We start from the raw sequence: 27,624 nt of genomic DNA, 5'->3' as shown, positions 1-27,624 counted from the left end.
GCTCAACTGCCCTAATGCACTAGGAGCCACCATTTCTCTCCAGAGATACAATTCCCTCTATTTGAGAACATCAGTCCTCTCTAGGATTTGGGTATACCTTCACTCTCATTATATAGGTCTCTATTCAATGATAATAACCCACTATGGCAAAATGAGCACTCACATACTCCCTAGGAGCCTGTCCTGTGTCAGATTATCCCCTTTAAGCATCTTAAATAGGTAACCTTCCTTATTATATTTTTGAAAAAGTTTTCTCAGCATTATACTCTAAACCAAATACCTGACAATCTCCTATGTTCATATGTTGCCCCACCCTACCCCCAATTTCTTGGGCAATATTACCTATCCTCCCATCCCTAGCCCCCCTCAAGCCTGCAAAGCCCCACCCAAAGGTAACCCTATTCCCCCATTTTATCTCTTCCTTGTACAATTACTTACCTCCAGCTTATCATAGATTTCACCCATGTAGGTGTCAGCTTACATCCTTCCTCTACCCCCCAATTTCCTTTAAGCCTATCATCCAGTCTCTAGCTCTTTGAGGCAGCTTGGTTAGCTCTTCTAATATCTGCTGTGCAACAGAGTGGCATAATTCAAATTCTTGCTTCTATAGCCTAGAAACTCTCAAAGTTTTAACTCACATGACTCCAGGGCATTTGTGCCAGGCACTTGGGATACAAAATAAATAATTTTCTATTTAAATGGGCAAAATTGATGATAGGATATAGTATGATAGTGACAATATGGAGGAGTTTGAGTGGGAAGGTAGAGGAAAAGTTTGAGTGGGAAGGTATTCAGGGAAGTTTCCAAGAAGATAGAAATTAAAAGGAGAGTTTGGTGAGAAAGAGGCAAATTATAGTTCCTGACTCCTAAATATCTCACACTACAGCCCTGGGACAGAAGGAAAGTTACTGAAAGTAAACAATAAGTAATAATAAACAGAAATGACAAGTAATGCTTTAAAATAATTACTATGTTTACTTAATCAAAAAGTGTCTGGCTTTTCTTTACAGTCCTCACAAATTTTATAACTATTGGCTACAATAAACAGTACCTTTAAAAATTAAATGTGATTAAAGGTTCCACATAAATGTATCAAAAATGTTTCCTAGGAAAGAGCCTGGCCCAATGGATAGGTCATCCGCCTACCACACGGGAGGTCCATGGTTCAAACCCCTGTGTGCAAGGAGTGTGCCCCGTAAGGAGAGCCGCCCAGCGCGAAAGGAAGTGCAGCCTGCCCAAGAATGGCGCCACACTCATGGAGAGCTGATGCAACAAGATGACACAACAAAAAGAAACACAGATTCCTTGTGCTGCTGATAAGGATAGAAGCGGTCACAGAAGAAAGCACAGCGAATGGACACAGAGAGCAAACAACTGGGGAGGGGGGAGCGGAGAAAAATAAATAAAAAATAAATCTTTATTAAAAAAATGCTTCCTGGGCTCCATCCTCCTACAAAAACTTTGAACCACCACCTAGAACTTGCAGAGATATCTTTCTCAAAATTCCAGAAAATAGTTAAAGGTCCACAGTAACAGGACAAGTGCTGAATCAAGAAAAAGACTACTTAAAAGCAAGAGAATATCCTGATGCCCTGGCCCCTCTCCCTACCAATCACCTGCTCTACATGGAGCCCATCCACACTATAACTGCAGATCCCTAGTCCTGGTAGAGTATGGAGCAGAGAAACCCTCCTGCAGATAATGGGAGCTTATATTTCTGGTCTCATCTGCCTGGTGGTGGCCTGAGAGACTCACCAGCCCAGAACTTGCCCTTCATGTAGAAGAAGGCTCACAGAGTTCTCCTACAGAACACTGTGGGAGAGCAGTCAAGTTGAGCTGCCTGGGGCCTGGGGGTTTTATCTGTAGGACAGATAGTACAGTGACCAGGACCATGAAGAAATTGTTTCCTAGGGAAGTAGAGGCAATTATATCCAGGTAAACAAGGGAATTCCTAGGACCACATTGGCATGCCCAAGACATGATACATGTGCCAACGGTTCAGGGAGGCTGGGTATACATTGGCCTAGGGCTATTATCTAAACTCACTGTATGGATAAGGAGCACTGCACACACGGAGAGCTGACGCAACAAGATGATGTAACAATAATGAGACTCAGATTCTGGGTGCCACTGACAAGAATACTAGTGGACACAGAAGAACACACAGTGAATGGACACAGAGAGCAGACAACTGGGGGGGGGGGGGGGGGTTGGAAGGTGGGGAAGAAGGGAAGAGAAAAAAAAAAAAAAAGGCCTACCCAAGGGCCCTACACAAGTTTCACCCTGCAGCACGCCCACACCTTCTTGGGTATGTACTATCTCTTCTCTTGTTCCTTAATAATCTCTTGTTACTGGCCTTATTAAATTGGCTCATCTCTGAATTCTTTCTTGTGGTGAAGCCAAGAATCTAGAAACCCAGAACCCAGAGGTTCAGACTTGAAGAAGCCAGACTGAGAAAGAGGGAAAAGTTAGATCACATAAATTTTGCATATACTACTGAGGCTTCTGGAATTTTATCCTGAACCTGATATGGAATCAATGAAGGGTTTTAAATCATGGGAGTAACATTTGCTAGCAGCAGTGAGGACAACAGAATGGGGCAACTCAAGATTGGAGGTAGAATGGACAACTCAGAGACGTGAAACAATCCAGGTAAGAAAGCATGTAAGTCTGAATACAAACAGTATAAAGCCTGGAAATAAGGTAGTGGTTATAGGAATGGTGATAAGAAAAAAGAATTTACAGATCTTGGAGACTAAAGGTATTTTTAGAAAGGAGAAAATAAAGGCTAGAATATACCCAGATTATCTGCATGGGTAGATGAGGGAGAAAGCTTCATCAAGCTGGGCAATTAAGGAGGTAAAGCAGGTTTGCAGGTAAAGATGAAGATTTTGTCTGGGCATTTTAAGTTTGAGTTGCCTATGGGGCAAAAAACCTATAGGTAGTTAAAGATATGCTACTGAAACTCAGGAAAAAGGTTTAGATTTCACTGAAATACAGATAAAGAAGAAATTTTCGTATAGTAGTCAGAGAGGTAGATGGAAAGTAAAAGAATGAAATCCAAGAACTTATAGGAAAAAAGAATTTCAAGAAGGAAGTGCTCAAATATGAGGACTCAAGAGACACCAAAGACAATGACAACTGGTCACCAGGGCTGCTGGCAAACTCTGGCAAAGTGTAGGATATTGCCATCAATTGCCCCTTCATTGACCTCAACTACATGGTCTATATGTTCCAGTATGATTCTACCCATAGCAAGTTTCAAGGGCACCATCAGGGCTGAAAAGGGGAAGTTGTCATCAATGGGAATCCCATTATTGTCTTCCAGGAGCAAGATCCCACCAACATCAAATGGGGTGATGATTGTGCTGAATATGTTGTGGAGTCCAAACGGTGTCTTTCCAATCCTGGCGAAGGCTGGTGCTCACTTGAAGGATGGCACCAAGAGAGTCACCATCTCTGCCCCTTTGGCCAATGCCCCCATGTTTGTGATGGGCATGAACCATGAAAAGTAGAACATTTCCCTGAAGAATATCAGCAATGCTTCCTGCACCACCAATTGCCTGGCTCCCTGGCCAAGGTTATCAATGACAGTTGTCGCATGGGACTTATAACCACTGCCACCCAGAAGACTAAGGATGGCTTCTCTGAGAAAATGGGGCATGATGGCCATGGGGCTCCCAAGAATATCATCCCTGCATCTACCAGTATTGCCAAGGCAGTGGGCAAGGTCATTCCAGAGCTGAATGGGAGGTTCACTGTCATGGCCTTCTACATCCCCAACCCCAATGTATCAGTTGTGGATCTAACCTGCCATCTGGAGAAAGCAGCCGTTGGTATCAAGAAGGTAGTGGAGCAGGTGTCAAAGGGCCCCCTAAAGGGAATCCTGGGATACACTGAGGACCACTTTGTCTCCTGTAATTTTAATAGTGACACTCATTCTTTTGATGCTGGGGTTAGTATTGTCCTTAACCACCATTTTGTCAAGCTCATTTCCTGGTATTACAGTGAATTTGGATATTCCAAAGAGTAAAAGCCCCCTGGACCAAAAGCCCCAGCAATATCAAGAAAGGAAGAGAGAGGCAATCAGCTGCTGGAGAGTCTTAGTTCCAACTCAATATCCCAACACTGAGAAACACCCATTCTCCACAACTTCCATCCAAATCCCTGAAGAAGGGGAGGGACTCAGAGAGGGCTACCTTGTCATGTACAATTATTAAAGTACACTCAATGCAGAAAAAAAAATCTGAATAACCAAAGGAGCAATAGCTCAATAGATCATCCATATTGTCCTCACTGCAGGAAATATCTTTCCTTCTCCCATTCTGGGCCCCAGCATATCCCCAATCTCCATGCCTGGCTAACTCCTTCAAATTCACCCTTCAAGATTAGGTTCAAATGTAATATCCATCCAGGTAACCATCCTCACACCCCCTGCCTGGCTCCCACATAATAGGTCAATTGTCCTTTTCTTTATATACCCTTATAGCTTATTGAATAAGATGTTTCTTTTTAGTATTTAATAGCTTTACTTTTTTAAAATTATGAAACAAGTATATGCCTACCGAAAAAAAAAGTCAAGAAAGCAGAAAGAAGAAAACAAAGATTGCTTAGGTGGACAGTTTATACCCATTTGAAGAGAATCTAATTATCTTCTTCAGGGTCTTCTCTAAATTCATTATGACCAGACAAGATATACAAAATGACTGACTTCTAAGTCAAAGACTTTAAGTATATTCCCTTTCCCTAGATGTCTCTAAAACAAATATACTTCTACCCTGTTGATACCCAATTAGAAACTTCTCCAAAAGAAAGGTAATAATAACAAATTACATTGGATTAAATATATGCATTTATCACTGCTCCCTCCCAAAATCCAATTACAATGACAAAAATAGAAGTTTTAAATTCATAAAGAAAAAGAGAATTGGAGAGGAAACAATAGCTACTGATAATAGAAATACATCATGACTGTACAGAAAGAAGAAAAGTAAATTAACAAGTAGTACCTGACTATCCAGAAGTGATAAAGCTAAAAACCGAAGTAACTACCAAGAGAGAAACCATAAAGAGCAACCTCAGAAATTCTCAGGAATTGAAGGCAATGCTGAGGGCTATGGCTTTTGTTCACTTGGCCTAGAACTCTTTTGCTTATATAGATCCAGAAGAAATTTAGTAGTCTGCCCATCTATTTCACTTCTAGGTACCACATGATCTATTAGCCAATGCCATAACTATGCGATTCAGATTTTGATTGCTGCTTTGTAACAGCCTTTCATTTCTGGTAGCCACACCCACCTTGTGTTTGGCTATTAACTGCTGATACTTGACTTTTACTGGCCCAAGATTCAATCGTCCCCATAATGTTTATAGCCCTCCCTACAGTAATATCCGGACTACAGAGAAAAGTAACCACAGAGCTCTTCAGGAAAGATGGAGTTAGTCTTACAAATTTATTCCTCAAAGTCCTGGTTAAAGGTATGTCCTCTGGACATTCCTGGAGTGGATGGGCTGGTCTTAAATGACAAATCCATTCTAGCATTCCAATCTCTAAACTTTTGAATTTCCTCTTCTACTGTGTTACCACAGCAAATCAGGCATCTCAACCTCAGACATGCTAGGCCATCTTCTGGTCCATGTTAGTCAGCCTTCTGAACAAACTGTTAGAACCCTTTCTAACCCCTTGAACTACAGTGTTGAATCCAGAATTTCTGCTTAGTGGGCCAATATCAATAAATTCAGCCTGATCCAAGTTTATATTCCTTCCACCATTATCCCATACCCTTAGTATCTATTCCCACATATATTCCCCTGATTTCTATCTATATAAGTTGGGAAACCCATGTAGTTCTTTCTGAGTATAGCATACTTCCTCATGGATCTCACTTTGAAATTCACCTTTGGGGTCTTGTGATTTTAGTCTAGTAATAGGTCACAAAGAGAAGAGCTGTGGTGGGGGTGGGTAAGGTGAAGGATTAGAAATGCCTTACAAGCTACTGACCTCAGGGCATTCCTTTGCATTTTATTCCAGTAAGACAGGATTAATCTCTTGAGACAGGAGTTGAAAGGCAGATTTCTCAGGGCAGGGAGGAGGTCCAGACTCCTTGGGGCAGGGCAGAGACTGGGCAGTGTAGACTTTAGTTTGGATGGTACCCACCTCAGAGCTGGAAGGAGGTCTGGTCTCCCTGGGGCAGGCTGGAGGCTGTGTGACACAAGGTTGACAAAGTGTGGTCTCCATAGGACGGGTCATCACATGTTTGGTTTTTTTTTGTTTTATTTTAAAGATTATTTATTTCACATACCCCCACCCCTGCTCGTTTTGCGCTCACTGTCTGCTCTCTGTGTCCATTCACTATGCATTCTTCTGTATCTGCTTGTCTTCTCTTGAAGAGACACAAGGAACTGATCCTGAGACCTTTCAGAATTGGAGAGAGGCAATCACTCTTTTGTGCCACCTCAGTTCCCTGGTCTGCTGCATCTTATTATCGCTCCCCTGTGTCTCTTTCTGTTGCTTCATCTTGCTACACCATCTCTCCGCGCAGGCCAGGACTCCTGAATGGGTCAGCATTCCGTGTGGGCCAGCTGTCCACTCAGGCCAGCTCTCTACATGGGCCAGCTTGCCTTCACCAGAGGGCCCCGGGAATCAAACCCTGGACCTCCTTAACGGTAGACAGGAGCCCAATCATTTGAGCCACATCTGCTTACCCCATCACAGATTTATCTGGTAAAGTCTCAGCAGAATTTAGGGTTCCAATGTTCCCACCAAAATTATCATCATCCCATGTTACCATCCCAATCCTTGGGATTCCATTCCTTTCCAATCAATGCCTTCACTCTAACTGCAGATACCTGGCAGGGCTGAGATTTTAGTTTCCTTTATAACTCTGCTACTCATACAATGAGAAGCTGAATCTTGTTTTCAAATCTCTCAAGTCTGTGACTGCAATAAATAAGGTTATCTTTCAGAGGACATATAGAAACTTTGACATCATTCATGCAGCATTTACATTGCAAACTTGAAGGCTTTAGCTCATCTCTTTCTTTTGTAACTGTATCCAGAGTATCTAGGAGGAGCCAGACAATATTATACCTTTCAACTCTACAAAACTCTGTTAAGGTGTTGAAAACATACCCAGATTCTTGCCTCTTACAAGCATGAAAGTAGGGGAATCAAAAGTGATGCTATTTTGCATGTCTCCATTGCCAACTCAGGCCATAGACTGTTAGTGGCCTCTTCATTATTAGAAAGGGAGTCATGAGAATCCTTGAGTCCAATTACAGTAGAGAGCCAATCACTGCAGACATTCCATGTTTACAATTCTGTTCCTTAATCACTACTCCTGGTACCAAGCTGTATTAGTCAGGGTTCTCTAGGGAAACAGAATCTACAGGAGATATCTATGTAAATAGTATGAGATTTTATAAGATTCTCTCACGTGACCGTGGCAATGAACAAGTCCAGATTCCGAAGGCAGGCTGAAAAACAGGGGCTCTAATGAAAGTCCAATGAAGGTCCTTGATAAGGACACTGGGAGACACTGGCTGTCCAAAGACAAGCTAGGGGAAATTCTCTCTGAATGCTAAAATCACTTCCCTTTTTAAGGCATTCAACTGAGTGGATAAAAATGTCATCACTGCTGAAGGCAATTTCCCTGGTTGATCATAGAATCAGCCATCTATGCAGTAAACTCACTGATGACTAAAGCCCATAAATGTCTTTGTATTACATTTAGCCCAGTGCTTGCTTAACCAAACAACTGGGTACAATTACCTGGCTGAGTTGACACATTAGCCTAACCATCACAGCCATCTACTTCTTCTCAGAAAATTATTTGTGCAAACTAAGGGTTTACCAAGCAAACAGAATGTCATGAGATCCAGAAAACAAGGCAGAAGCAAAGAAAATTCCCATGAAGCTTCAGTTACTGCTCTGAAATAGGCCTAACAAGCAAAAGTACAGAATGAAGAAGATAGAAGACTCTCCATAAAGAATGTTTTCCAGGGCAAATACAGGACGGAGAGATGACTTAAAATGTTGGAGCACATTAAAAAGAAATTTTACAGTTTCATTTTCATTGGAAATGCTGACAAAAATGGGTGATAAAAATATAAAGAAGGAAAGTAAAAGGAAAAAGTAGATAATTAACTCTCTGGAAAACAAAAAGTTGTACAAGAAAAGAGGTATAATCAGAGAATATATTAATAATATAGTTTGGCTATACAATATGTACAGAACCATAACAATGTAAACTTTAAAAAAATGACTTAAGGGAAGTGGATGTGGCTCAACTGATAGAGCATCTGTCTACCATATAGGGGGTCCAGGGTTCGATTCCCAGGGCCTCCTGACCCGTGTGGCAAGCTGGCCCACATGCAGTACTGTTGCACACAAGGGATGCCCTGCCACGAAGGGGCACCCCCCTGCAGGGGAGCCCCACACACAAGGAGTGTGCCCCATAAAGAGAGCCACCCCATGTGAAAAAAGCGCAGCCTGCTTAGGAGTGCGCCACATACACAGAGAGCTGATGCAGCAAGGTGACACAACAAAAAAGAAACACAGTTTCCCAGTGCCGTCGGATAATACAAGCGGTCGCAGAAGAACACACAGCTAATGGACACGGGGTAGGAAGGGGAGAGAAATAAATAAAATAATATTTTTTAAAAAATGACTTAATCCAAAATTGCAGTGAATCTGTATGAGAAAACTCAAAGAAGAGAAGTGGGGAAGAGAGAGACGGAATGTTGGGAAGACGGTGAGTGGGTCAGAAATCCTCATCTTTCAAGGTAGGAAGTTAATGGGTACTTTCTAAAATTGAAAAATCAAAATTAGCTGGAAAATTTTTCACTTAAATGGAGGTAAATATAAAAAACACAGAAACTTACAAAGTTGATTGCTCTGAGGGCTTTTTTATTGTAAGTCTGCTATACCATTTAACTCTAACAAAATATACTTACATATGGGTTTTCTAAAAATAAATATTCTAAAAAATTAATCATCTGCTCTCTCAGAAGAAATTGTCAGCCAATACATTATCTGGAAGTTCAAAAGATGTGACTGACATTGCCTATAAGTCATATGGAAAATGCTCTTCCAAATTTACTTCCTTTTAATGAATATCCATGTAAAACTGAAGAAGAATGAGATTCACAATAAAATTATGTAAGAAAAAAAGGGAAGTGGATGTGGCTCAACTGATAGAGTGCCCACCTACCACATGGGAGGGTCCAGGGTTTGATACCCAGGGCCTCCTGACCTGTGTGGTGAGCTGGCCCATGCGCAGAGCTGCCATGCACAAGGAGTGTTGTGCCATGCAGGGCGCCCCCGTGTGGGGCCCCATGCCCAAGGAAAGCACCCTGCAAGGAGAGCCGCCCTGTGTGAAAAAGCACAGCTCTCCCAGGAGTGGCACCACACACATGGAGAGCGGACGCAGCAAGACAACGGAACAAAAAAGAGATGCAGTTTCCTGGTGCCGCCGAGGGTGCAAGCAGACACAGACTACACAGCATGTGGACACAGAGAGCAGACAAAGAGAGGGGATGGAAATAAATAAAAGAAATCTTTTAAATAAAATTGTGTAAGAAAACTCTTTTTGGTATCTTAGAAGGAAGAGAAGTTTCATGGAATGAGATACAGTGGTTAAGAGAAAGAGTTCCAGAGTCAGAACTGAGTTTAGATTCCTGCTCTGCCACTTAAAAACAATGTGACCAAGGCCAAGTTACTTAGCACCAGTATTTCAGTTTCTTCATCTGTGAATTAGGGAGAATAATAGTAGCCATCATATAATGTTGCTGTGATGATTATATGATAATTCATGTAAAAAGCCTATCACCATGTCTGACATATAATAAGTTATTTGATAAATGTCAGTTATTTTTATTAGTACTTTGCTATGGATGCCATCCAAATTGACAGTGATTTGCCATGTTTGCCAATATACACAAACCACTTCTGGCCCCTCAAAAATTTATCTAAAATTTATTCACCATCCAAAACCCATATTACAAATGAAAATCTATCAGTTAAGAAAATCCTCTTATCTCCAATAAAACATAAAAACAAATATGATCTCACTGATTTGAAATAATTAGAATAAGCAAACTCATAGTCAGAATTCAGAATATAGGTTACCAGGGGACAGGGTGGGGATATGGAATAAGAAGTTAAGGTTTAAAATATAAAGGATTCCTATTTGGAAAGATGGAAATGTTTGGTAATGGATGGTGGTGAGGGTAGCGCAACATTGTGAATGCAATTAATAGCATTGAAATATATATATGACTATGACTAAAAAAGGAAAAGTTAGTTTGTATATATGGTAACATTAAAATTTTTTTAAAACTCCATGGAACTATACTACACAAAGAGTAAACCCTAAGTTAAACCATGGACTTTGATTAATAGCACAAACATAAAAATGTGCTGTCATCAATTGTAACAAATGTTCCACACTAATGCAAGGTATTGATGGTGGGGTGGTACATGGGAATCCTGTATTTTATGCATGATTATTTTCTAAACCCACAACTTCTCTAATAAAGAAAATTTTTTCAAAAGTCCCAAATGAATCAAGTATTTACAAATAATCAAAACACTAGCAGAAAAATAGAATATTCATGGTATGTTTATCAATTCCCTCACTCATTCTTGGTATGTTTCCTTTTCTGCTAAATAAAAAGCTTAAAGAAATTATCTATGAAGTCATTTCCAGTCCTCCAAAATCTATGCTTTTTCCAGACAGAGACAATATGGTAAACCCTCTTCTCCAATCAAATTTAATTTGAATATGCATTTTGACCTTGGCAAAAATCTTAGAAACAGAGCTAGGAAGGTCACATGATTACTTATTCATCTAGATATTTTGTTTCATCTCCCTACTATCTGGTCTGATGCTTGGTCATTTTAATATCTATTATATTCCTATTCTTGATACAGTGAAGTTTTAAAGATTGATTAATAACATGTATTTGTAATTCATGAAAAGTCATTACCTTGGATTTGGCATTTCTCCAACAATCTCATCTAATTTGTCAACAAAATTAATAAAATTAGACAATCCCTTTACATGTGTCCTTAAAGGATCAGATGGCGATGGTGCATATCCTTTCCCTCCAAGCTCTATAGTGCGAATGAATGATGTGGCCACCTAGGAATTAAAATGAATGACTTAGTTATGTTGAATGGTTAAGTAAGTAAAACTACAATTTACTTCATGAAGCTAGATGCATCTATATATATTCAGGGCATATAGTTAAAGTGAAGCAATTGTTTAATTGTTATAAATAGAAAGTTGAGCACTTTTTACGACTCATTTCACACTTTGATTCAGAAGTAAATAACCAAAGAAATAGGTACCATGTATAATTCATCCAGTAAGACTAGTGGCAATGAACCTAGCTGCAGGTAGAGTCTAAGGAGCTGAGTCAAGGTGCTAAATTATGGCAGAAGAATATATTCAGAAGAATATATAATAAACTATAAATAATTATTTTTATGAATATATTCCAATATAGATTGACTATTGGCTATTGGAATTGTTACATGGATTTTCATTTTCAACTGATCTGTTGTGTTAAATAAGTGAATTGATTGGGCAATTAATTCAAGCTTTCCAAATCTTCGCTGCTTTATTTATAAAATAAAGATTTACACTAAATAACTCCTAAGTCTCATCTAACTATCACAGGCTAGAATTATTTGATCATGTGTAGTTCAAATTGCTCGTCTTTACACTTATAAAAATAGATATGCGAAGACTATATAACAAAGATGAAATGTTCTAAAGCAGTATTTTCCAAAGCATACTCTAAGAACAATAAATTCTATGAAATGTCAAAAATTTGAGGGAAGTTTCTAAGGTCAAATAACTTAAGAAACAATGAATTAAATACAACATTAATATAAACAGATTTCTTTATGGCAGGACTTTTCAGAGTTTTTGATAAACGAATAAGCATTATGAATATCCAAAAGGAGTGTATATACTATTTCCAAACTATTTGCCCTTAGAAACATTTATTCAAGGATATTTAACAAGGCTAGCACTGTGTAGGATACATTTAGGGAAGCACTGCTTTAAGAAATTCTCCCTTGCCAAATGTGATGGATATAATAGAAAATAAAATTATCATGGTTTTCAAATATAATGGTAGAACTACAATTAAGGTACATACATCCTGCATTCAAAAAGAAGCTTAAAATAACCTTTCAAATTTAACATGCTCATACCAAAAAGATAGACATGTGTTTCTCTCGAGCAGCATGTTTCAAGTCTGTGAAGGCTTCTCTTCCAAGTCCTCTATCAGGGATATTGAGAATATGAGCCAAAGCCAGGTCATTCTTTGAATTCACTAGCAGGTTTAAATATGAATAGATAATTTTCTTCGCTAGTAACTCCACCTGTATATTTAAGTAATTAAAAGTTATTTTCTTCTAGGTTGAAGTTGTCCTAAATCCATCAATAATCTCTTTTATATATGTTATAAATACTTTATATGATCATTCAGCAACAATATCTCACTCTGTTTTTTGAGAACAGAGGATGACTATACAAACAGAAAGCTCAGGTTGGCAAATCAACATATCTTTGATCATGAAACCAACTTACTGCCAATAGAAACTATGAGTAAATAATAAATCCTATCATACTGTTGGAAAAATGGCTCTTAGAAAATGATATAGAAGATAAACTGCAAAGTTTTCACTGTGATGAAGCCTTAACTCATTCCTCTATATACATATGCCACTAAATAATAACCAATAATAAAGCTCTTTAAAGCTTAGGACATGGGTTTACTGCCTATAGTTTGATCCCATACCTACAACCCTTATAGAAGGCCAGATCTAAGGCCTGAACTTATATGGTAAATTTTTTGAGAATTACTACTTACTTTGTCAAAGCCAAATAACCAAATAAGAATTAAAGTGAAGAGATCCAACCAAATGTTAACAAATAACAGCAACATAACCAAGTAGTTGATGTTCGTATTATCTGGTCTAGAATAGGTATAGGCTTTTGAAGCACAAGATGAATAATTTAAGGGATAAACCTGATATGGACATTGTACTTGTCATTCCCAATCAAATGATAAACCAGGGATTTAATATTCTTTCTTTTAAAATTAGCTATTTATAGCTACTCAAAGTCTTGCAACATCCAGTACTAGGATAGAAATGACCATGTGATCCCCTGCAGAAAAGAACTATAACATTAGAAAAACTTTTTAAAAAAACTCACCACCATGTAAAGACATTGGAAATCATCTAAAAGACAGAAAGAAGTAGACTGAAAGTTTAATTTTTTAAAAAAATTGCAATAAAAATGTATAAGAATTGAGGTCTGTGGTCATTTGAGGCCATGCAACATCAAGTAATGGGAGAAAAGTAAGTGATCAAGTGTACCCCTGCAGAAAACAATATAAAATATTAGATAACATTTTTGTAAATAAAAATTTTTAAACTCTGATTGCACTCTTTTGAGAATCATCTTTTTTCTTTTAAGATTTATTTTGACTCCCCCTCCCCCACTGTCTTTTCTCTGTGTCCATTTGTTGTGTGTTCTTCTGTGTCCGCTTGTATTCTCATTAGGCGGTTCCAGGAACTGATCCTGGGAACTTACAGAGTGGGAGAGAGGCACTCATTCTCTTGCACCACCTCAGCTCCCTGAACTGCTGCATCTCTTATTGTATCTCTTCTGTGTCTCTGTTGAATCACCTTGCTGCGCCAGCTCTCTACGTGGGTCAGCTCACCAGCCAGGCCAGCTTGCCTTCACCAGGAGGCCCCAGGTGTCCTATATGGTAGGTGGGAGCCCAATCGCTTGAGCCACCTCTCTGCTTTCCTAAAAAATTATTTAAAGACACTGGAAAGCACCCAAAAGACAGGCAGAAACTAGAGGAAGTTTAATTTTAAAAGATCTGCAACAAGAAGGGTATGAATTTGTGGGTTGTGGTTTACTGGCTCAAAGACTGCCCAAGTCCCACAGCTATGGTTGCAGAAAACAGAGGTGTCTAAAGGTACCAGAGTTTAGAGTTTAGGACTGAAGCCCAGAAATTTGAAAGGGGAATCCTTGCAAAAATCCAGAGCATGAATAACCCAAACCCCTGGCTGATAGCTAAACTATACAAGCGTGGGGGACACTCCAGGGGTCCACCAAAAACACAGGCAGAACTCAAAAAGAAATATACTCTAGAAAGATGGAGCTACAAGGAAAGAACCAGAGCTTTGAGTTTAAAAGTTTGCCTAACTGAATGCACTCCACAACTGTGTGTAGCTCAAGTGGCAGAAAACTGAAGCTGGGCAGGTTTGAAGTGTGAGAGTATAGAGCCTGAAGCTGGCAAAGCAGCTGGAAAATTCATTAAAATTCCTAGAAACAAGGAAACCACAGAGGGAATGAGCTCCACCTCTGCCCAAAATTTGGCAGACAAAGGGGAGACCTACAAAAAACAAGATTTAAAAAAGTAGCAATGGGAAGCTGATAACAGAAGCCATATAACAACAGAGAGACAAAGTATACAGTTTGAATCCTGACAAGTAAACTGTCTACTAGGACAAAACTCTGCTATTTCTCAGAAGACTGTAATAGAATCCAGACTCACTATGAAATATTATCTACTATGTCAAATTTTCAACCAAAAATTACTAGACAGAGAAAGGAACAGGAAAATGTGACCCTTTCTCAGGATAAAAAGCTGTCAATAGAAATTGTCATCAAGTGGATACAGATATTGAAAATAGCAGACAAAACATCAAGATAGCTATTATAAGCATGTACAAAGAATTAAGAGAACATATGTTAAATGAATTAAAGAATATGCATTATCAATGAATCAACAGATTAGAACAGGGGTTCTTAACCATTATTTTCCATGAACCCCTTTGCCAGTCAAGTAAAATAAATACTACTGTAATTTATTTAGTGCATACATTCATAAGTGAAGGAAATGCTTAATTTCAATTAGAGGTCAAAGAAAATAAAGATAATTTAATTTTTTTCAATTCAAGCTCACAGACCCTCTGGAATCTTTCCACAGACCCCTTCCATGGACCTCTAGTTAAAAACCCCTGGGGAGAGGATGTGGCTCAAGCAGTTGGGTGCCTACCTCCCACATGGGAGGCTCTGGGTTCAGTTCCTGGTGCCTCCTAAAAAAGACAAGTGGACAATGAGCATAGAATGAGCAGACAGACAAGGGAGCCATCTTGGGGTTGGGGGAGAAGCAATGTGAGAAAAAAATTAAATTTCTTCCTGTGCGTTAAAAAAAAAAAACTAAGCTAAGTTTGCTGGATGGGCTCAATAGCAGCTTGGAGACAACAGAAGAAGGAATCAGTTAACTTTAAAGATAAATCAATAGAAATGAACAAATCCAAAGAAAAGAAAAAGATTAAAAAATATAAAAAACTAAGATCTGTGAGTCAATTTAAAGAGAGCAAATATTCATATAATTGGAGTCCCTGAAACTGAGATAAAGGAGCAGAAAAAATACTTGATGAAATAATGGCCAAGAACATCTGGCTAGAAAACATGAATTACAGATCCAACAGGCTACCCAGGTAGGAAAAACACAAAGAAAAACACTCCTTAATACACTATAGTCAAAACTGCTGACAGCCAAAGATGAGAGAAAAATATTGAAAATAGAACAAAATGACACATTATATACAAGGGAACAATTTTAAGATTAATGGATAATTTCTCATAATATATATTCTGCCATAACCCACTGAATGGACTGGGGGAGAGTGTAAACTGCAATGTAAACTATAATCCATGCAGTACAGCAGTGCTCCAAAACGTATTCACCAAATGCAATGAATGTGCCACAGTGAAAGAAGAGGTTGTTGATGTTAGAGGAGTGGTGGTGGGGAGGGCGTATATGGGAATCTCTTATATTTTTTAATGTAACATTTTTTGTGATCTATGTATCTTCAAAAACTACAAGAAAAAAAGTATGCAAGCTAGAAGACATTAGATCAACATATTAAAATGCTAGGAAATGATCTGAAGGATTACTGTAGAAATATAGCAATCAAGACAGTGTGGTATTGGTAAACGGACCCACACTCAAATCAATGGAACAGCATAGAGAGTCCATAAATAGACCCACACAGTTATTACCCATTTAATTTTTAGGCAAAGGTGCATAAGATGAGGATATTTTCAATAATTGGTATCAGAGCAATTGGTCATCCACATTCATTAAAAAAAAGAGCCTTAACTGAAGTCTTATTTTTTTATAAAATATTTTTTATAAATTATTTTATAAAAATAAATTATATAAATAAATATAATCATATAAATTAATATAAATTATAAATAAACTGAATTTTTTTATAAAAATTAAAGTAAAATGGAGCATGGATCTAAATGTGAAACATAAAACTGTAAAACATTTAGAAGAAAACATAGGACAAAATCTTCACAACCTGTAATTAAGCAAAAAATAATCCATTAAAAAAATTGATAAATTTCATCAAAATTAAATTCTCTATATAGAATTCTCTTCCTGTTCTCAAACTTAACTGCTTCCACTCCCCCCCACATGCTCTGGAATTTACATCTGTTTCTAATTCTTATATGTTGCTCCTAGACTTTTCACTTGAAATCTTCTTGCCTGTTTCCTTCGATAAATGGACTTAAAAATTCTAAACTTAACTCACTCTCCAAATGGATGATATCCATAAATCCTCCGGTTACTGATATTTACAGACACAGTCCATCAACTGTAAACTCTAAGAAAATATTTCCCTTATTGAAATTCAAATTCTTCGTAGTCTAATCACATTTTAAATTCTGAAGCACTAAAAAAAGAGTAAAAATATAGCAGTAAATAATTACAGATCATTAGGAGTCCTCTTAGATAATTATTAAGCAAGTCTCCAGTTCATTATAAATCTTACAAGCAATTTTAAAGATAACATGCTTTTGGGTTATTTAAATTTTCACATGAAAAACAGTTCTTGAAACATGGGAGGAAGTCAGGGTCAATTTTAAAAATACCACAATGGAGAGGAAAAGGTTAGGGCCTAAAGTAATGACTGGCATTATTGCAGACAATCAATTTATATTTTTAAATGATTAGTAAAAAAGTTCTCAATCAATTTTTGTTAAATGATTACTGAAAGAGAAATTAACACATGTATTTAGTCCTCATAAGTATTTCAAAATTGGTACTACTAATAAAAACTTACCTAGGGATCAAATAAGCCCTCATATTTTTAACTACATTGCCTTATAAAATAAAGCATTCGAAGGTACAGCCAAATGATAATCATCTTTAAGATATGTCTTAAAGTTTTATAAAATAAGGTAAAACAGAATTTTCTGCTTATATTTCAAATGTCTTTTTATCTTTTCCTTTCACATAAGTCACAGCAAAATTACATGCAAATCTAAAATACAAAAGTTTCCATTTTAACTTACACTACAACAGTCTGTCTAAAACATATGAATCTCTTCTTCATCTTTTTGACATTTGGGAAGAGTAACACAAGAGGCCAAAAATCAGAGCAAAGCAAATGGCATTCACATTATAATCAGAAACTTCATTTTCTACTTTATCTACTTTTAATTGAATGTAGTCTCTGTTGCACTGGCCTTCTGCTATCAAAAATAATAAAGATTTACTGGTACGGATTTACCTCATCTTTGTTGGGTACAAAACTAGGGCCTAACTCACACATCTACAGCTTGCTCTTTCAGGTTGGCAAATTCCTATCCTTCTGTGATGCTGGGCAAACATCAGGGAAAAACATCTTGGAATCCTTACAGCTAGAGTGTTTCTTTTAACTCATGGCTACAGTTGAAATATATTCCTATCATTATGGTCAGATAACACGGCAGTTATGGTTTCCCTGCTCTAGTATTTACAAGTGGGTTTTAAAGAGGCTCCCTGGAAAAGCAGTCCACATAAGTACAGTTGTCATATCCTGAAGCAAGGGCCTAAATTGAAAAACTCCACAAGATTGAAGCTTTTACCCAGATACCAAAACTAAGGATAGTGTTCTATTTATTTGTTTAATAATCCATGCCACAAAGTATTTGTAACATTTGCTTAGAAGCTGGACAATTTTATTTTAACTTTCTGACAATTCCAAGTTTCTTTTCCTATCCCTGGATTATTACTGAGATGCAGATTTCAACTTCAGTTTCAAGTCAGTTTTTCTAAATTGAGAAGATTAACGATTTATATAGATATTCTTACTTTCTTCATTAATATATAAATTGTGATGATTAGCCTAATGTGTCAACTCTTCCAGGTAATTGTGCCCAGTTGTTTGGAAGACAAACACTGAGTTAATTGTAATACAAGGACATTTATGGACTTTAGTCACCAGTGACTTTACTGCATAGATAGCTGATTACATTTATATCAATCAGGGAGACTGCCATCAGCAATGAGTGATGCTTTATGCAATCAGTTGAATTCCTTAAAAGGGGAATTAATTCCAGCAGAGAGAATCACCCAGCTCATGTCCGGACAGCCAATGTCTCCCAGAAACTCATCAAGGACCTTCATTGGACTTTTATCGGAGCCCCTGGTTTGCAGCCTGCCTGTAGAACCTGGACTTGTGCATCCCCACGGTCATGTGAGAGACTCTTACAAAATCTCTTACTATTGACAGTTATCTCGTGTTGATTCTGTTTCCCTAGAGAACCCTGACTAAAGCATAAATGCTTACATGTAATGACAGAAAAGTTGGATGAGAACTAATTCATTGGTGGAGCTTTTTACTTGACTCATGATTTTCTTTTTGGAACTTCATTCCATTTTTCCCTTCATTACTTCAGAATTTCTAAAACAATAATTTAGCATCTTAGCAAAAATAAATAAAATGAAATAAAATAAGGCAAAATAAAACAAGGAAACAAAACAATTACTTTTCAAACTCATTCCCTTGAAGACTCTGGTGTGCCTTAATAGGCACATTTGGTGACCAAAATATATCTGCAATTATGTACTGGATCGCTTGGTTTTGGAAGTAGTTACACTATAAACCTTTTACATACCATGTTTAAGAATAGGTAAAATGAAATGTTAATGCTTTGTCCAATACTCTTTATTAAATTTTGATTTTATCAATGGTGGTTTTATTAACCATGAAAACTTTCATAAACATAACTCCCATCGATGGTGTGGGTTTACTGCATTTAATTAGGTTCAGCAGAAGGTAACTTATGTTAGACCAAACCTGTACTTGATGCTACTTTTCTGTGGTTTGTTTGCAAGAGAAACTCTTATCAAAACATTTTTTTTAGATTTATTTATTTAAATTTCACTCCCCTTCCCCCTTCCTCACCCCCCGTTGTCTGCTCTCTGTGTCCATTCGCTGTGTGTTCTTTTGTGTCCGCCTGTATTCTTGTCAGAGGCATGGGGAATCTATGTCTCTTTTTGTTGCGTCATCTTGCTGCATCAGCTCTCTGTGTGTGGCACCACTCCTGGGCAGGCTGCACTTTTTTCGCACTGGGCAGCTCTCCTTACGGGGTGCACTCCTTGCACGTGAGGCTCCCCTACGCGGAGGACACCACTACATGGCAGGGCACTCCTTGCACGCATCAGCACTGCACGTGGGCCCACTCACCACATGGGTCAGGAGGCCCTGGGATTGAACCATGGACCTCCCATGTGGTAAGCCGACGCCCTAACCATTGGGCCAAATCCGCTTCCCTCAAAACTCTTTATACATTAGTTATACCATTCATTGCATTAAAAGGCACATAAATGCTTCAATGGTACATATTCTCCCAAGAACCAACCACTTCAAACAGGAACTGTAAAGTTTACCTAATACAAAATTTCAAAGAACTTTGGCACTGGGACTTTAAATTTTTTTCTGGTACTTAGAATAATAGCTATTTCTGCTCAGTGCTTGTTACCTTAGCCCAAAACTATGAAGAAAATAATTATTATTAGTCTCTTGCCAGTTTTCAATATATTCTCCTTTACAAAATAGGTTTAAACAAATTGAAACCTTATTTTTTAAAAAACACCCATTAGTAACTCTAATGTATCCTTAAATTCATGTACTGATTTGAAAGGGATAATACCCTGCTTTAATTTACTCAATTTATCAGTACCTTTTCATTATCCTTGTTATGTTTACTTGTTGGTGATGTCGGTACATAAAGATCAGTTTCATCACCTACTGCATACTGTCTGCCAGACAGAAAATCCCGTAGTTGAATCTGTAGGAAATACAGGGTATTACTAAGAAGTTGCCATACTAACGATCAAAAATATTTCACACAACAAAGTAAAAAAAAGAAAAACAATTTCACACCTAGCTCCACTTAGTGCCACTGATGATCCAATAAATAGCATATTAACTAACAAGTGGTTGGAGTCAATAATTTTACATGGAATTAAGCTTCAAAACAAAATATTTCAATCTGTTTCCAATGATACCAATACTCATAGAATTTTATAAGCTTAAAGACTTTGGAAATTTAGTGAAACTTTTATTTTATGGAAGATAATGATATACAGAGAAAAGTCTTACCTAAAATAAAAGTGAGTCAGGGAAAATTTTTATCATCTGTTTGTTAATAACTCAGAATCTAACTAGAATAAGTGATTTTAGGAAAATTAATAAAAATATTTAAAATGATTAATGAAGAGGTGATAGTAAAATCCTCTAACTCTGTATAAAACCCTCAATAAATGCTTCACTTTGGAATGTGTATAAGCAAATCTGGTATTCTAAGCAACACAATATTTCAAACAAAATTAAGTTTCCATGAAAAGATAATTTATAAACAGACATTTGCTTTCATCTTGCCCCACTACGCAACATCTCCATATTATTACTTTTATTCTAAGGGATCTCAAATATATATACACATGATGAGTAAACCTGAATGAGAGGTACAAACTGCATTAACAAAGCCCCATGAAGAGCTCATCAAGTTAACCATTAAAAAAGAAAAGAAAAAACCAGAAAGCCTAGGATTTTGTTGTTCATAACAGATATAATTTTCTAACTATATATACATACACACTCACATTCCAAGTTTCCTTGCTCACTACATCTTCCTATATATAAATATCAGTCCCAGTTCATCTGTTGTTTAATTATTAGGGTCTTTTGAAAAGTAAATTCCTCACATGGGATATGAGAATGACATTCCCTATATATTTGCAAATAGTTGTATATCCTCACAAATCCTTCCTTGACCTGATGTATAAATGATACCTTGGTTGGAGTGAAATCTTAGGTCACTATCTTCTTTCAGGAGTTTGGAACATGCTACTTAATTATTTGTTCTTTTTAAGTAACTTGTTCTTTCTGCAAGGAAATTAGTAAAATTTATCCTTATCCTTAAGAGTTCAGGCATTTTACCAAGATGTACCTAAGTATGTGTCTTTGCTTATGAGTGGTAAAGACTCTGAAGCAGCAAATTCAGATTTCTTTCCAGCTAGGGGAAATATTCTATTATTTCATCTCTTCTTCATCTGTTCCTTTTTCTCCTTTTGGGATTCTATCATTTACATGTTGTCTTCTAGAACTAACCTCCCAGTCTCTTAATTTTTCCCTCATGATTTCTTCATATCTTTCTATTCTTTTCTCTATGCTTTAAATATTTATGTTGCTTGTAGTTCAGGACACTAATATAGATCTGAATTAATCTACCACTGCATTGGGAAATCTTTTCTCTCCTTTTTTTTTTTTTTAAGATCTAGAAAGTCTTATATAGGAGCTCTCCTTGAATATCCTCTTATCCTTAAGTACTTCATTAATTTTTTTATTCAGGTTGTGGCCATTTCCCTCTAGCAGGTCTGTTTTGTTGAGTATGTGTGCTTGTTGGCTGACTCATCTTTCTTTAGCTTCTGGAACCCCTTATAGTTTATTGTTTTTCTTTATTGGCTCTTTGGGGCAGGTTCAGCTTTGACTGCTGAGGTACCAAAAGTAATGAAAGTCCTGTAAATAATGGAAACTGAAATAGTATCTACAGCTATGGACCAGCAGTATAGAAGCAAACAGGCTGCCCATCACCTGCTCAGGCCAAGAAAGAGTCTTTTTCTATTTTCCTAAACCTCCCCAACAGGAAAAAGAGTAAGACTATCCATTCATCTACTTTTGGCTTCTTAAGGATCAGGGAATCTTAGCATTCTCAGAGAGGGCATTTATTGCTCTTCCCCAGAAGAATCACAGATCTCTGAGGACTGCTGAGTTCTTCTCATGATCTATCATCTCTGCTCCTCACCCCAGACTCCAAAGTTGTCCTCTAGATACTGCCCAGTACCTGAAAAAGTAAGCCCTGCACCTATTCTCTCTACTTACACTCCCATTACAATCAAGATCTTACTTGTTCCCAGATACCCACAGGCCCAGCATCTATCTTCCTCAGGAGAGGAAGTATAAAGCAGGAAGTAAAGGGAATGGAAGTAGAGTTCAAAATACCATGTTCCCAGAATCCCCTGGTCTTAACTTTACTCAGTGCCTCACAATTTCTGCCTTATTTAGGCTACACCAAATAAGAAACACAGAAACAACTTTATCAGGGTCATGAAAATTCAAGATCATGAAATTCAGCAGTGTTTGGAATTTCCTGGCATATATCTTAAAAGACACTTTCAGGATAAGTTAGGGTTATACTTAGCAAATTTTGAGAAATAGATCTAGGGAAGTGTTTTCCTACATGCTTTTTCCTTACTGGAAGTTTTCCTAGAACAAACATAAGAATCAGATATCAAGTTGTTAGCCTTCTAGCATTTTAATGCAGAAAACTTTCTACTTCATGCACTACCATCTCAGCAGCTTCATTTTCATTCCTGATGTTCTGTAAAGGGGCGGTATTGATATCTGGAGACAGTCTTCTATAGAGAATTACCTCAAATAATGCTATTTAAGGAACTATCTATTTTGCGTTATGTGTACTCTTATATATCTCATACAATAAGTTGATCCACTTATCTAAGGAGAATTAGTAGGAGACTTAAACAGGGGCAAAGAATAACATGAAAATAAAGACCTCAGTTAGATTATACTCTCACTGGTTTATCAGCAGATCTCTGTAGTTCCTACTTCCCAATATTATGTTTGATTAGTCTTTCCAAATTAACTATGTGAAAAATAGTAAAAAATCATCTCTAAGTCCTGCTACATTCTCTAGTAGAGGGGCAAGAATCTCTAGAGTACATGGCAGCACCTAGTGAAGGACAGACCTTTGATAATAATAGTTGTATTTATGAACTTTGTTCTTGTGAAATTGAAACTTAGCCTAGAAATACATATTGTCTAAGAGTTACCTCCTGAAAGCTTCCTTCTTGCTCAAATGTGGACTTTCTCCAAGCCAAATTTAGCATATAAACCCACTGCCTTCCCCCCAGACTGGGACATGACTCCTAAGGATGAGCCTCCCTGGCACCAAGGGATTATTACCAAGTGCCAACTAAAATGCATTTGGAAAAAAAGATCTAGAGCAAAAGGGGGAAATATTAAGTACGAGTTAGTTTTTATGGCTAAGAGACTTCAAAGTGAGTAGGGAGCTCATTCCGGTGGTTATACTTAAGCACATCTCATGAGGATGTCACTGAATGCCACAGTAAACAGTGTCTCAAGCAGGGGTACTCCTGAAGGTTCTACAGACATCTAGACACTACAGGCAGGGCTGACAAACCAAGGAAATAGACACCCCATCAGTGGGCCTCACCCTCTAATATATGTTAACCTATCTCCCCAAAGTAACAGAGTTAGACTCAATTATTATTTTCCCACACATGGTTCTGCGGCCCCTTTCATTTGAACCTATAATTAGCGCTATACCCATTAAATATATGTCCCAGAAACTTAAATCTTCCAACTGTTCATATGCCAGTTGAGTTCTGAATCTCAGCAGAGTTGCAGCCAAGACCTACTTTCCAGTTCATCAGACTTACCCAGGGCAACTAACAAAAGGATGATGATGGACAACACCTATCCCAAAAAACAGAGTATCTACAACTGTAAGCAAGACAGTTCCATCCACCTGCCCCATGGGATCTAAAACCCTCTCAATCGGAAGCAGAGTAGGCATCACCATTCCCAAATCCTCAAGACTAAGGAATGCACAAATATAATGGGGAAGTACAACTATGAACCAAAGTAGACTTATTATTATTCTAGTAATGGAAGAACTTGTAACATTGATATAAAGAGAGTGATCACCTGAGGGGAGGAAGAGGGAAATTAGGGGAATTTTGGGGACATGGAATTTTTCTGCATGATACTACAATGATGAATATAGGCTATTATACATTTTGTCAAAACCTATAAAATTGTGTGGTGCAAAATGTAAACCATAATGTAAACTATAGACCATGGTTAATAGCAATGTTTCAATATGTGTTCATCAACTGTAACAAATGTACCACACTTGTAAAAGTTGATATTAATGGGGGAAAGTGTGGGAAGGGGAGTGTGTGCGGTATATGGGAATCCCCTATATTTTCAATGTAACATTTACGTAATCTAAAGCTTCGGTCCGTCTGGCATTCACCTCCCATGTGGGAGGTCCCGGGTTCAGTTCCCAGTACCTCTTGGAAAGAGGGCAGCAAACAACGAGCATTCAGACAAGAGAATAATCTGGGGGAGGGGAGGGAAATTAATTAAAATAAAGTAATATTAATTAATTAATTAAAAATAAAGGGAAAAATCATCTCTAGTAGGCAAGGAAATGAAATGTTGATAAGGAGAAATAAAAGAAACTATCTGTGCTCACAAGTAGCTATCTCTAAGTGTGGCAGTGCCTGTGTGGGTGTGCACATATTCACATATGTGTTTTGAGTAAGTTATGATAAAGCAAAGGTTTCACAATGAGGCACAGACAGCAAGCTGCCTACCAATATCCATCCTCCCTTTCCTTCCTCTCTCCTTCCTCCCCTTTCTTCCAGAAGTATATCAGCTTTTGTTTTTATTCTGGCATGTTATTACCCAGAATAAAGAATATATCCCCTCCTCCGTCCCTAGAAGCTTTGTGTGACCATGTGGCTACGTTTCGGGCAATGAGATGGAAGTAAAAGGGCTATGTCTCCTTAAAAGGAAAGGGATGTGGAAGGCTGTTCTCTCACTACTTCCTGTGTAAGGAATGCCAATATAATATTTGGAACTCCAACAGTTGTATTGGACTATAAGAAAATTTTTAAGGTAGTGACCAAGAATTAAGACAGTAGAGGAGAATGACAGGAAAGGCCTGGATCTCTCAAGACCATGGAGTTAACATACCAGTCCAGGGTTGCTTACCTTTAGGCATTTTTTATGGAAGAAATAAATAAATTTCTATTTTTTTTAAACTACTGCTATGGAGGTTTCAATTATAAGTACCCAAAACACTGTTCCCAACTATCAGATGGAAATATTTATAAAGTATTTGAATATCTTAAAAGACACAATAAACATTTTCTTTTAATTCCAGCTATAATTATTTAGCTATTATCACTATTTAATTACTAATTTATTGCCACTCAGTAAATGTTAAGATAAAGAAAAATATTTTCAACACTTACAAGTGCAGATATATCCAAATATATTCTAAAACAGTTTTGTCTTCTATGTAGACAAAACCAAACTGCAAGGGATGCTGCTCAATTTAATTTTTAAATTTATGTCCCATAAAAAATAAGGCAACAAATGTGCAAAAACAAGAAGTCTGCTGCACACTACTATCCTCATTAAATAAACAAAAGCTCCATTTCAGTAAAATATTAATATTATTAAATCAAAGAAAGAATCATAGCAATGATTTATATAACAAATACCAAATGCCATATGAACAATTTGCATATTAAACCAAGAAAATAAAATAAAAAGGCAGGGGAACAGATGTAGCTCAGTGGTTGCATGCCTGCTTTCCACATTTGAGGTCTTGGAGATAAAAAAGATATGAAAAAAAAAAAAAAGAAATCATATATCTGCAAAAGATTTCTCATCTAGCCAAAAGCTATTTTATATTTCAGCCAAACAATAATAAAAAAACTGCAACAAAATTTGCCACCAAAATATCTTTCAAGTAATGACTAGCATTCAGGTAGCTTAATTTTCCACTCTTAACATGATGAAAAGCACTATCAATTTACCACAAGCAGTGATAAAATAGCTTACAATTAAAATAAATTTAGTGAAATAGAAATTTTAAAAAATACTTACAGGGGATATACTGTCATCCTTTTCACAACTTGAAGTCAAAACCCTACATTTTTTATAAACATCAATCAGATCTAACATATTACTATTCTTCAAAAAACCATCATAAGTCTTTCTGATTTCCTCGTAGTGGTCAATCACTTCCATATTTTCAAGTGGTAAGTTCAATTTCTCATGTAGAAAGTATTTCCAAGTCAATAAGACATCACTGAGAAAGACTGTAAATTCTCCATTGTGCTGAAAGAGATGATGACAAAAAGAAAAAGAAAAAGTTGGGTACTTTTAACTGAGCCAGGAAGAACAATGTGAATTGTTTTGTAGTAAAGTGTATGTTGAATCCTTGTGGGTTTGAAGAGATTATCCAAGTTGAGCTAGAGAATAATGATAGAAATCAGACATAAAAGAAAAGGGTTTTGATGATTTTAGAAAATATGAACAACTAAGGCAAGTTTGTACGTCATAACTTGCAAACATATAGTCATTGTCTCATTTCCTGAAGTTCACTAAATTTTTTCCACCCAAAGTAGGGACACAGGGAAGAGGTACAGTAAGGCAGTACATAGGTACTATGATTGGGAAAATATGTGATTCTGTTCTTTTAGCTAATATATTTTTTATTCCTTTTTTTAAACTATCAATGCCATAGTGAATTACATACCACACTATTCCAAGCGTTGGTCTTAAACACGGTTATACAGATTAAAATTTTTAAAGTTGCATTTCATATCATTAGTATTCCACAGAAAGGAAAATATCAGTGCAAAATATTGGGCCAGAATAATTTTGACTCTCCTTAGCTCATAGACACACTCAACTGTAGCAAGTAAGTGCTAAGAGCCATAGTCAGGTTTCTTTCTATAAGTTGTCAGATGTTACTAATCAGACAAATATATTCTTTTTTTTTTTTTTTTAATCTTTTTTTGACTGGTTATTTCTCCCAGAAGAAATAAAAAAAGATTGTAATCTGGCTATAGGGACATAAAGTTGCTTAGAGATCCACTAATGTTACCAATATGTTTAAAGTCTCTTCTTTGATACCCATATAAAAAATTCTTTCAGTGTTCATATTAAAGGCTTACATTCTATTCCCACATTACTATCCCAGAAATTAATAATGGTGCCCTCCAAAAAGTGCAAGTCTTATTTCAGGAAAATACTCTAATTATTCCTTTCCAACGCAGCATGAGTAACAAATATTTTTTTAAAATATTCTTATGTGGTTTTGTGAAATGCAATGTTGTTCTCTTCCACAATTCAATTCCTTTAATATGTTAGTAGTTTCTACAGACAACAAGATCTTTCCATCAATTACATTTAAAGATGGGTGGATATTTAAGTAGAACTATACTATAATTCACTGGACCTGACATATAACATCCATCTTTACCCAATAAACAGTAATAGAAAGAAATAAAAAAAGCCAAATAATACACGTCCTTCTATATAGCTCTCTTAAATATATACCTTTATATCTTTTACAATAACCAGCCATATATTCTACTTAAAACCCA

The 27,624-nt window shown here is 37.0% G+C and overlaps 1 protein-coding gene across 2 annotated transcripts in view; it reads right to left on the bottom strand.

The window, feature by feature from the left end:
• PARPBP (PARP1 binding protein) overlaps positions 1 to 27,624 on the bottom strand; it is an 86,710-nt gene that overhangs the window by 33,853 nt on the left and 25,233 nt on the right. Inside the window, exons 3-6 of one of the 2 annotated variants that reach the window (XM_058308632.2) lie at positions 26,117 to 26,350; positions 20,070 to 20,177; positions 12,227 to 12,397; positions 10,990 to 11,144 (exon numbers count right to left, since the gene is read on the bottom strand). In XM_058308632.2, coding sequence (XP_058164615.1) covers positions 10,990 to 11,144; positions 12,227 to 12,397; positions 20,070 to 20,177; positions 26,117 to 26,350 — 668 coding nt within the window. The remainder of the gene's footprint in view (positions 1 to 10,989; positions 11,145 to 12,226; positions 12,398 to 20,069; positions 20,178 to 26,116; positions 26,351 to 27,624) is intronic. The other variant, XM_058308633.2, reaches the window with a different exon arrangement.

This window comes from Dasypus novemcinctus, chromosome 12 (assembly GCF_030445035.2).
Source record: "Dasypus novemcinctus isolate mDasNov1 chromosome 12, mDasNov1.1.hap2, whole genome shotgun sequence".
Lineage (NCBI taxonomy): Eukaryota > Metazoa > Chordata > Mammalia > Cingulata > Dasypodidae > Dasypus > Dasypus novemcinctus.
The sequence above is the reverse complement of the archived record's forward strand: the minus strand, read 5'-3'. Positions and strand labels throughout refer to the sequence as shown.